General features: G+C 47.9%; 1 protein-coding gene across 1 annotated transcript in view; it reads left to right on the forward strand.

Moving 5' to 3' along the window:
- Window positions 1–1,158: 1,158 nt before the first annotated feature.
- The window catches only part of LOC146174519 (uncharacterized), a 30,363-nt gene continuing 19,085 nt past the window's right edge, over window positions 1,159–12,436 (forward strand). Inside the window, exons 1-2 of the mRNA XM_084584938.1 lie at window positions 1,159–1,235; window positions 5,915–6,129. Coding sequence (XP_084441064.1) covers window positions 5,999–6,129 — 131 coding nt within the window. The 5' untranslated portion in view covers window positions 1,159–1,235; window positions 5,915–5,998. The remainder of the gene's footprint in view (window positions 1,236–5,914; window positions 6,130–12,436) is intronic.

Raw genomic sequence — 12,436 nt, forward strand, 5'->3', positions numbered from 1 at the left:
CCTTATCTTGTTGTTTATCACCCAAATAAATGAGATAAAAATGATAAATGTAAAGCCTTCAAAGCGAGGCGGACCCTTGACCATATACCGTTGTAATGCCCTAAGACTCCTGGCGCAAGGGACAACATTAAAAGTAAAGAAGCCTGGAGACATTGCTGCGAAGCGACGTCCCCGCTGACCACCAAAGAACCATCCGCCTGGTGGCTGAGGCCGCGAATATCCAATGTATATTCCCAAGTCCTTAGTCGCAAAGGTTCCAACCCCCGTTCCTCAGGCCTGCTTACCAACAGCGGGGCGTAGGCGGCTTCCTAAATTGGTGGAAAATAAAGTTTCATCGAAGCAAAACGAAAGCATAACAAACTGTAAATTGCATAGGAAAGTATGCAAATTGTAAGCAGCGCTCCGCACATAGCTTCGCATTTGATTAGGTATGCAAAACTGGTGTGTCTCGTTCCAAGCTGTGGGGAGTAACTGAAGTTGCGCAATCGTTTTATGTATTATGCTACCACCCCATTAAAGCTTTGTACCAATACATCCTTGGTGTTGCTGTGCGATGTCAGTGCACGTTAAAGAACCCCAGGTGGTCGAAATTTCCGGAGTCCTCCACTACGGCGTCTCTCATAGCCTGAGTTGCTTTGGGACGTTAAACCCCACAAACAAACCAACCAACATCCTTGGTGTGGGTCTGTCCTTCCAACCCGGCTATTCCCCCTATCCCCAACCCAACCCCGGGAGGACTGGGAGGTGATCCTGCTCAGCTGCCACGACTTACAGGCCCAACAAGCATTAGTCACGCGCCCCCGGGCGGTGGCAACCGCCATTGGAGTCCCAAACTAGGGACCTCCACCTAGTGCTTGTAAGGACCGGTCCCTTGCGGGCTGATCTAAATATACCTCCTGGCCCTTGTATAGCTAATCAACGTTTCTAACACCACCACCAAATATTGCATCCTGTCCTTGCGCGGAAGACCGGGACGAAGTGCGCAAGCTAAAAGGTTTTTCTTGATTTCCAGTTTCTTGGAGGAGCTCAACGCTTCAGTGAGTTTGGAGCGGGAAAATCGGAAGGAGGGCCACATCGTTTCGACGGACAGGGCGCACACCATCTGCCGTTGGCTGGCTGATTCGGCGCGTTGCCATTTTCAAGAACTGTTCAGGAACCGGTCCGGTTACGATGTCACCAAGCGCTACCAGAGCATCTGGAACAAACTATTTTTCGCACCTCTCACGTTTGGGCAGGTACGAAAGGTATTTTCTCCTCGTTGTCTTTATGTTCTTTCGCCGCACTGACGATAAATATTGTCACTGTTAAACGGCCAGATTAGCCAACATAGATTAGAAGGTGGGTTTTCTCACAGTGATGCAGCACAGGGATGCGACAAGGCAGCCGGGAGGTCGAGAGAGGAAGCTGAAGAACGCCGGGGTCACACAAAGTGTGATTAGGAATGCGCCGTTACTCCCCCTCTTTGAAAGGCGCCGTCCTCGCCGCTAACCGTTGGCGATCCGAGCAACAAGAAACATTGTTAGTGTCAGGTGGCCGGAGCGAAATAGCTGCAGCGGGCGTGGTATGGCTTCATTCGCGCAGCGTGTACCACTTCGGATGTTGGCCGTCGAGAGAAACGAACAGTTCCTTGGGGAAGAACTTCATAGTTCACTTCGCTGAGTTAGCGGACTACCTCATACTGACCAAAGTATCGACGAAGCAGCTTTTCATACCACCCTCTCATACTTACTGTGTTCTGCACCAAACCTATTTCTCCGGGCCCGTAACTCGCATTTCTGTGGCGTAGATTATAGCGGTGAGCGTCATTTGCTCGCGGGCGCCGGATACGCTTCAAGCAAGTTGGCGGGCGGCCTCAGCATGCAGAATGAATTCATCAGCACCATTACTGTGGGCTTAACACTTGCGTTGCGTCCGGCATAGTCCTGGTTTCGCGGTCGCGAACTAAACGAAACGGAGTGAAGTGCGTCTTTTCTTGCGGCGCAGTATTATTCGCGAAGGTGATACAGGGAAATATTCATTCCTAGTTTCGATGGTCCTCGTCGACATACATTGAAAGGATATATTGATTTTCTTATTAAGCCGTTCGGTTTGTCCATTTGTTTGCGGGTGATAAGTGGTTGTTCTTCGGTGACTTGTGCCACTGAGTCGCATAACCTCCTTTGTAAGCGCTGACGTGAAAGCCGTTCTGCTGTCAGATATAATGACTGTGGGTGCACCGTGACGTAGTACAATGCTCTGCATAAAAAGGTCGCAGTTTTAGTAGCGGTTCCACGGAGAAGAGCTTTTGTTTCAGGGTATTGACTGATATTGTCGAAGGCGACCACAATGTACTGATCACCGAGCGATGACTCTGGAAACGGGCCGAGTACGCCCATTTCGACTTGTTGGAACGGGAGCTGTGGCAGATCAATAGGTCGTGGTAGTCTGGCTGGCTTAGTCGGTGGTGTCCTTCGACGTTAGCACTCGCGGCAAGTTCGGACGTTGCGCTTGACCTCTGCAGTCAGCTTTAGGCAATACCGCTTTTGGCGTGTGCGTGCCAACCTTCGGAAATAACCCAGTTGACCAGAAGAAGAGTCGTCGTGGGACGCCTGCAAGACTTTGTTGCGAAAAGCATAAGGTACGATGAGAAGGTAATTAGCTTCCGTTGACCCGTAGTTCTTGTGCAGGATGCCATCTCGTAATCAGAACGATGACAATCCGCGCAAAAAGATTCGGAGTGGAGTCGGATTATTTCCTTTTAGATACCAATGAGAGGCCGTAGTTCAAGGTCGTCTCTTTGTTGTTGAGCCAAACCGTCGTGGAGAAAGCGCCCAGAAAAAGAGAATCGCATTCGAGCTCAGTGGTGTTATGCTGAAGAGGCGCGCGGCACAAGCAGTCTGCGTCCCTGTGCTTCTTGCCTTATTTACAGACGATGGTCATATCAAATTCTTAAAATCGAAGGCTCCGTAGTGCTAGCCGCCCTAGGGGATTTGTGAGGCTCGCCAACCAAAAGAGTGAGTGGTGATCGCTCTCTACTCGGAAAGGCCGGCCGTACAAGTAGGGGCGAAATTTTGTTACTTTCCACACAATATCTAGACACTCCTTTTCAGTAGTGGAGTAGTTCACTTCGGACCGGGGTAATGTTCAGTTTGTATATACAATTACGAGTTCAAAACCATCATGCCTTAGTACAAAGACCGCTTTAAGCCCGGCGTTGTTTGCGTCTGTGTGTAGGTCTGTGTCAGCTTCCTCGTCGAATTGACCAGGTATAGGCGTGCTGTGTAGATGAGGTCGTATTTCCTCAAAGGCCTGTTGGTGCTCTCAGTCCCAGTAGAACGGTTCGTTCCCTTTTCTAAGGCGAGTTAGGGGGTCAGCTATCCGCGAGAAGTTCTGCACAAAACGCCCATGTAGTAGACACAAAGACCCAGAAAACGACGTATGCTTCGCTTGTCGGTTGGAATGGGGAAAGCAGCTAAGGAAGCTCTTGTCGGTGTCTGGGGTAACGCACTTGGCACTCACAATGTTGCTCAGTAACTTCAGCTCTTGGAAAGCGAAATGCACGTTTCTGCCTTAAGGGACACACCGGCTCAATGAATGGCTTCGATAACGGCGCGCTGGCGCCTCAGGCGTTCCTCGAAAGTGTCGGCGAAAATAAACGTCATCCATGTACGCTAGGCAAGACTGCCGTTTCAGGTCAGAAAGCCGTGTCCATCAACCGCTGGAAGGTGCCAGGAGGTGAGCATAGGCCGAAAGGGAGCACGCTAATTTCGCACAGTCCGCCCGGTGTAAAAAAGCTGGTCTTCTCCCGGTCGTGTTCGTCCACCTCTATCTGCCAGCAACCACTTCGTAAATCGAACGATGAGAGGTATTTGGCGTGACGCAGACTGTCTATCAAAGCCCGGTAGAAGATAAACGTTTTTTTTTTGGTAAGTTTGCTTAAACACCTGTAATTAACGCAGAACCGTAGGGTCCCATCTTTCTTCGCCACTAAAACAGGCGACGCCCATGGGCTCGTCGATGGCTGAATCTTGTTGTCCAGGAGCATTTTCTGAACTTGCTGGCGAATTGCATCCTGCTCATTTGGAGAGACCAGATAAGGCGACTGACATAATGGTCTCTGGTTTTCGTCGATTATAATTTTATGCTGCAATCGACGTAGCAACGTGAGGAGGGGCTTGTAGTATATTCGCTGTAAGTCATTATGTAGGGCTTCGGTGGCGGAGTTACTGGAGGTGGCCGCACCACTTGCCGGATTTCATCCCTGACCCCGTCTTCTACTGCAGCGACGCTTGCCTGCGAAGCGTCGACGCGTAGTTTCTCAAGCTCTTTCTGCACAATGTTTCAAACAAACTAGAAGTTTCTCAGCGGGCAGCGACGTAGGAGTGCAGGGACGGGCGGTTGCTACAGAAGCAAGTCGGCCGTACAGCGCGCTCTATTCTTGCAAGAAACGCTCAATACCAGTTGTCTCTTTTGTAAATTCCGCCACAGTTGTCGTAGGGTTACGGACAAGTCACTCCGCATTAGGCGGCGCCCCTTCTTGACCTCGGGCATAGCTAGATCAGCTCAATTGATTAGTCGCTTCACGTCTTCAATGAACATGGCAACACTTTCATTTCGCTGCGGCGATTTTGAGTGCAGGCCAAGTTTGGCTTTCTCTTTTCTCTCGTTGGCACAAAATGTCGCCAACTTCTCTCAGCGAAAAGCTTTCCAGGTGGTAAAAGAAGCTTCGGGATTCTTGTACCACGTTTTGGCCGAATTCAGCAATTCGAAGTAGACGTTTTGTAGCTTGTGCTCACCGTTCCGCTGTTGAAGCCCACCACATGGTCGAAAATGGCCAACCAGTCTTAAACGTCCTCGAACCTAGCGCCATGGAACGAAGGTGGTGACCGAGGCGTGTGAAGCAAAAACAGCGGCAGCGCTCCAGTCTGTTGCGGAGGATATCTGCCCAAGGTACACCCCACGGCTCTTGAACGTAGTCTCAGGCCGCTGAACTGAGACTGTAGGCTTCGCAGGCGACGAAGCGCCTAGTGGACAGGTGTTGTATCAACGCACTCGGAACTGGCTTGAAGGGTGCCTACGAAGTCAGCCTACATGGGATGGCACCCAGCACCTCCACCAAATGTCATCGTTAAACATCCAGATCAGCCAATGTAGGTTACAAAGTAGGTTTATTCACAGTGACGTGGCAGTGGGACGCGGCAAGGCTGCTGGGAGCTCGAGAGGAAGACAAAGACAAAGAAGCATGCTTAAGGCTAGTTAGAACGTCCGGTAATGCAGTCCGGCCGCATGAGGGCGCAACAAGAGGGATTAGAAATGCGGCAATATAATGCCATATTCAACATTAATTCGAGCAAAGTGATCCTAGCGCGATCCTATAGCGCTGTTTATAAAACGTCTGTATTAAAGATGTGGCTCTGATTATGCTAGGCGTTGGTGAAAACCAGGCTTAGTCAAATTTATAGCAGACGTTGACATCCAAATTTCATTATCTGAAAACAGTCCTTGCTGTAGTTTGTGTGATCTATGCGAGTGGATTCCATGCGACAACCTAGACGTGAGAAGCTCCACGCAGAACCTGCTTCAGCACGTCGCTTGTTCAGATAAGGGAGTGCGTGATTTATGTGTTTACGCGGTGAGATGGTTATGCGCGAGTGGTGTTGAAAAGGTCTGAAAACGGATGAAAACCATTAAATTGTCAGGCTAGATTATATAATATTTAAAAGCGTGTGTCTGTCTTACACTCTGTCTCTAAGATAATGCACCATTTCAATATTTTAAGCAATGTCAGTGTTTCTCTTCGTGCTTTACATTTTTTTCGCACCCCGTAAACTATTGATGTTCGCTGAAATAGCCACTGGTGTTTTCCTCAGAGAAATAACTCCGTGTCCATGCACACACGTGTTTAAATTACGTAGTAAAGGATTTACTACTGCAGGAAGCCGTCACTTTTTGGGAACTGTTTGGAGGCGGTGATGCCGCCCGTAAACGCGCCTGTGCCCAAATCCACGAAGTCCTCTTCATGAAAGAGCATGTCGAGGCAGCCACAACAGTCCTGGACAAGCTTACCGGTGGCGTCCACGAGAGTATTTCACAGCTAATGGATGATGTCCAGTACGTGCTTAGTCAGCGGGTGCCTTATTGGCTTTCCAGGTAAGCGGCCATTTTTCAGGCTGTAAATTCTACACTGCTTACATTACTGTGTGCAGAATAGTTTATTGATTGGTATTGAGTAATTGTGTCATTACCGCTAACGTAGAAAATGAAAAAAAAAAACACTTGTCGTTTTTGTTTTAAAAGTCTGCAAGCTCTTTTGCAATTAGAGTAAACACATTGCGATTGTTTATTTTTACTAAAGTGCTTAATTAGTGCTTTTAATGAGTGTTTATTTTTACTAAAGTGCTTTGTTGCTTAGAGGTCAGTTCCATTTTTGATATGTTAAAACTTGGCACCGACTGGATGGTGCAGGTGTTTTGTTTGTCGTGTTCCGCCTTTGTAATCTGTAATCTGTACCCTGTATCGCTCCTATCTTGGCCCTGACCGGACTGATAGTATCTCTAATAAATAAATAAATAAAATAAAATAAATAAAAAAGTCTACTGAAAATAACACAGACAGAGACATAGGAGAAGACAGGACGTCGTCCTGTCTTCTCCTATGTCTGTGTCTGTGTTATTTGCGCTAGTCTTTTTATTTATTACACACCAATTAGCCCACCTTTCTGCATTGACTTAATGACGAAATTTTGCTCCTACTACCCAGAATTGAGTACCTTAACTGTACGAATATTCTCGATATATCTGTATGAGAATGGAGGAGGAGGAGGAGGAGGAGGAGGAGGAGGAGGAGGAGGAGGAGGAGGAGGAGGAGGAGGAGGAGGAGGAGGAGGAGGAGGAGGAGGAGGAGGAGGAGGAGGAGGAGGAGAAAAGGAGGGCGGAAGGCAGGGAATGACGATCTAAAGTTTTGAAACGCCTGCTTCCAATAGCAAATGCTACCTGCCCCTTTTCTTACCGAATCATTGAAAGTAGAAACTCAGCAGCACTCGCACGAGTTTTCTATTTATGTATGTATTCCAATTTTCGAGATTAATTGTGTCACCACAACAGTAGTGATCTCACGAGCAAGCATGCTCCGCTAATCTATCGCGTCTGACATGCGATCACAAGGAAACAATTGCGGCTCCTGCGGAAGATGGAACATTTGTTCATGCTTTCACAGCTACGAAAACATATAACACAAGTGGGAGTATCCTGAGCAGCCTATGCCGGAGCTACAGTGAATCTCGAAAAACCGCTCGTGTTTTCCATTGCGTACATTTTTAAGATTTAGACCGTGCTCAGTCTGCCGTCAAAGTAAAAAAAATATTTTCAATAAAGCGAAAACAGTTGGGCCTGATTTTGTTGTAGTTTTTATTGGCAAGAGTCCCTCCGATCGCGTTATTATTATTTCGTGACGGATTCAAGCAGCTCCTTTTGGCGGCGGTGGTGCGCGCTCATTTCAGCGCTTAGTCTTCAGACACCCTTTATCTGGTTCCACGCCTTTGACGCAAGATACGGTCTTAATCTTGTTCCACACACGCGTTAAAACGTTCTTGTTATAAGTGGAACTTTTTAAGGCCTATCGTGAACAAGAGTGTAGTTGGCAGCAGATGACGTGCTCCACGCGCCCTACTGGACACTTGGTTGAAGGCATCGTCGTTTGTTCCCCTATATTGCCATAGAGACGGCAGGAACGCTAGACGAGAACTAAAATATGTTTTTCCCGTGTCTTTCGTGCCCTAGTCTGTTAACTGCGCTCGGCTACAAATCGGAGGGGTACGAGTTCGCTTCACGGCTAAGGGTGACTTTAAGAATAAAGACTTTAAGCTTTCATGGTTGTCAGCAGAATCAGTCAGCAGAGGCTGTCGGCAGAGTACTATGCGTGTTAGAGCGAGAGTTGAAATAAATTAATAAACCGTATTTCTAACGGGAATCGAACCACTAAACTACTTAATCCCCAGCCAAGCACATACCAACTGAGCCACGCCCCGGATCGTTCATCACTCTTCCTAATTCCCCTAGGCAACCGTGAGGATGATAGCGGGATTATAGAATTATAGAATGCCGTTTAACGTTCAATGAAATGCTGGTTGTGTTCGACAAGGTGTACGCAATGTACCGTGACGTCACCAGGCGATTCATGAATATATGAAGCGGACCCCACGGGCCGTCCGATCCAGGCGTTCGTGCGGCGCTTTGCATTTGCTGCTCCCTTGAACGCCGCGCCACACAGCAATCATAAGCAGACCCAGATGTCTTGGAGGCATTAGTTCATTTTTAGCATTAGTTCAGGTGGAAGAAACGGCCGCTCCTGGCCCTACAAGACTGAGAATGGTAGGTCACCGCCTAATAATGGAGGCGGGGGCTAGCCTGCCACCGCATTTGTGTTTGTTGAAGGCCGTAATTGCAGCCGCCACCGCTTTGGTGGTGGACGACAGCTCTTGCGACGCGCATCTTTCTCACCCTTTATGCGACACTGTACAGAAGCAGAGGCCGAGGAAGTAGCCGTTGCTCTAGCGGTGGCGGAGAGCTTTAGAGCCGGGCGGTCGCTAACGATACTCACGGACTCTCAAACAGCCTGTCGAAATTACATTAACGGTAGGATAGGTCGTCACGCGCTCCGTATACTCCTCGAAGCGAGCGACAGAATTAAAGACCATGAAGAAAACAAGACCAGACACAAAATTATGGGGGTACCGGGGCACATGGGGGTGGCAGGGAACCAAGAGGCCTGCATGATAGCTCGAGCATACACTACTTTCTGAGCATCCGACAAGTCCGCGAACTTTTGCCAGCACCGAAGGCATACTCGGCCATACTAGAAAACTATAGAGGCAGAAAAATGCGATATCCTCTACCGCACAGGTCTCTCAGCAGAGCGGAAGCTATCATTTGAAGCCAATTACAGACTGGTTCATACCCAAACCTACACATACTAAACAAACTACTATATACTATAGTATATATTGGTTTATATACGCGAACAGATGTACGTGGTGCGATGAAAAGCCCACACTATATCATATCATGTAGGCCTGTCAAAACATAGGCGTGGTCCCCGAAATTCAAAACACTAGTGCGGAGCAATGGGAGACTGCTGTCCAGCGACCGCTGCGAACACCAGCAAGATCTGATACAGCAAGCTCAATGGGCGGCAATAGATAGCGGAGCCCTGGTTTGCCTTTCGGCAAACTGCAAATACTCGTACTCCGAATGCATTACCTTGTGTGGACGCCTTATCCAGTGATATTGCCCATCTTAATGTCTGTTTTGAAGATGTATCCAATAGGTCCCGCGAAATAACCTGCTTATTCTAGGTCTAAAAGATTCCGCAACAGAGAGTTGGTCTGCATCTGAAAACAATGGGCGCGTTTTCTTTTCTTCTTTTCTTCTCCAAGATGTTCCATCTGAAAGTGTCGAAAGGGCTCACCGATTAGATCGCTTTGTTAAAGGCAAAACCCGACCTATTGTCGCTAAATTTTTCAGTTATAAGGTCAAGGACAATATCTTATCATTAGGTTCTAGGCTTAAGGATACTAAGTTTGCCATGCGCGAAGGTTTCATGCCTGCGGTTAGAAAGGTACGTCTCAAGCTTTCACAATACGGTCGTGACTAGACTTTTCCTTCGTAGTTACGATTCGATAAGCTTTTCGTAAATAAAAAGTGCTTTGTGTATGACTATGAACATGACTGAGTTGTTCAGCTTAGTGAATAGCAAAAAGGGAGGCAACTACCCGCTCAGCATCATAGGCCTGAGTTTCATTCTACGTCATCGGCATTATAAAATTTGGAATGGATAATTTTCATCATGAATTAAGGAGTTTAAAAATAAAACAGATAAATTTGCTGCCCACGTTTCCTCCGTTAAGCCTCATGTTATATTTGGCACTAAATCCTGGCTGAGTGATTCGGTTCTGAGCACAGAAGTTTTTCCAACTGGTTAAAACGTGTATTGTTGCCACCGACATTTGCATGGTGGAGGGGTATTTCTACTTGTTGAGGAATGCTTTAGCCCTTCAGTAATAACAGCGCCCTAGTTGGTTGCAAAGCAGTGTGGTTCAACCTTCACCTATTCAATGGTAGGCCCCTCACTAATGGTTCCGTCTACCATCCCTCTTCCGCTACCAACCCTCGTCTTCAGGTCACTGTCTGAATTCCTGCTTAGCTTAAAAAAATACTTTTTGTTTGGAGGGGTTTCAATATGCCTGATTTCAAATGGGTTGACTACGAACCTCTTCGTACAAGCCAACCTTCATTGTCTTTGGCTTTTTTTGAATTATTTACTACTAATGATCTATATCAGTACGTCACTGAGCCTACTCGCAGAACTCAACACTCATCTTCAGTGTTAGATTTACTGTTCTTTAACCGGCCATGCGCGGCACTGTTGTCATACCAGGAATAAGTGATCACAGTTGTGTTGTTGCTAATGTTCGGCATTTTCCTTCTTTAATAATACAAGGTCTTTCTAGAAACATTTTCGTTTTTACCAGGGGAGATTATACATAAAGGAGTAACGAACTTGCATCCTTCTTTCCCAATTTTATTACTCTAAGCCAGAGTTTAGACTGCAGTACACTCTGGGATGTATTCAAAAATAAATTGGGCAGCCTAATTGATAAATACATCCCATCAAAACGTCTTTCTGGTAAGCGGCGTCGCGACAAACCGTGGATCACGCGACAAATCAGACAGCTGGTCAGGAAAAACCATCACCTTCTACAATCGTATAAAAAAAACCGATGCCCTGCAGTATTGCAGTCAATTCGAGCTCTTGGTGGTACACTAAAAACTGAAGTTAAAGCTCTTAAGGATACCTTCTTCCATATTCTGGGTTCTAAACTGGGCAGCATCCCCGAGAAATTGTGGACGTTTCTGAAACACAACGGACTCGAAGCAGTCGGATTCCCAAACGCAGACGACGATGGTGACCTCGCTATTACTAATGGTGATAAGACTTGCCTTTTTAATGCATATTGTGACATATATGCCCTGCATCGCTGGACGTTAAAGAAGACAACGATCAGAAACAGTGACACAGAAGACGACAAAGTGGTAGCAACGTTTAGTGCTAGAAGAAGGTTGATGCTGCTGTGATTCTCTTCTTTGTGTGCTGCGTCATCCTAGACTAACCTTCGGGCACTAACCTTGCCACGTATCATCTTGGTGGAGGTGACTGAAGATCCCCGTGTGCGCACATAAATCCATTTAAGCAGCCGAAAGCTGGATTTGCGCAGTGGCCGCCACCTACCTGGGATCACGTAAACAACGGCCACTATGACCTCTGAGGCAGCTCCTACCACCGCAACAACATCGGCGCTACCACCCGTCTTCACGTAAATCCGCCACCCTCCCATCTTCAATGGCGAAGACAAGGCAGATGTTGACGACTGGCTGGTTGAATACGAGCGATGCAGCAGAAACAATCATTGGGACGCGACCACCATGCTGGCCAATCCGATATACTATTTGGCGGCAACCCCTCGCACATGGTTTCAAAATCACGAGCAAGAGCTGGTGACCTGGGAAATTTACAAGCAAAAGCTTCACGACTTGTTCGGGAAGCTCATTGGACGGGCTCTCGCAGCCAAAACCGAACTTTCGTCTCGAGCCCAATCCACCCCGGAGTCCTACCTGGCCTACATTCGAGACGTGCTCGCGTTGCGTCGCAAGGCGAACAGCTCCATGCTGGAAAGTGAAAAGGTAGGGCATATCCTTAAGGGCATCGCAATTACGCGTTCAACAACCTGTTCTACATGGATTGCTCTACCGTCGAGTCGGTGCTTCAAGTTTGCCGAAGATTCGAGCAGGCTAAACAACGACGCTTGGTACATCGCTTTGAGCGCCTTCCGAACACGGCAGCCACATTATCCTGCGATGATCTGGCTCCTCTACAACAGCCTTCTCAGTCCGCAACAATGACTCGTATTGCCAGGCGAGAACTCGAGGCATTAACTCCTGCACCATTCCTATCTCCAGTGCTTGACACCTTGGCCATGATACAGGCTGTTGTCCGACTGAAACTTGCCGACGACGGTCTTTCCTCCAACCCCGTACCGCTCTCCTCACCATCGCAACCTGTTCCGTAGTGGCTGCTGCAACCACTAGCCAAGCTCCCCCACGTCGCTACGTTAATCGCAATCCTGCAGAGTAACGCACCTCAGATGACAGGAAAGTTGTTTTATTTGCTGTCGAGTCAGCCACACTTCCCGTTATTGCCGCAGTCGCACCTTCCCCACACATCGTTCCTATTAAAACGCTGACCGTCGGTACTACTACGGACCTCTAAGCTTCCCTGTCCAACCTGAACAGCTCCGCCTCGCATATGATAGACCTGGACACCTCCCTGCTCACCTCCCTGCTCACCCAGATGAACCTCACACCGAAGCCGTCTCAAGTATCCGTCACTCCAGCCGATCTCC

Source organism: Amblyomma maculatum, chromosome 11 (assembly GCF_055883805.1).
Source record: "Amblyomma maculatum isolate TAMU_Amacu chromosome 11, ASM5588380v1, whole genome shotgun sequence".
Lineage (NCBI taxonomy): Eukaryota > Metazoa > Arthropoda > Arachnida > Ixodida > Ixodidae > Amblyomma > Amblyomma maculatum.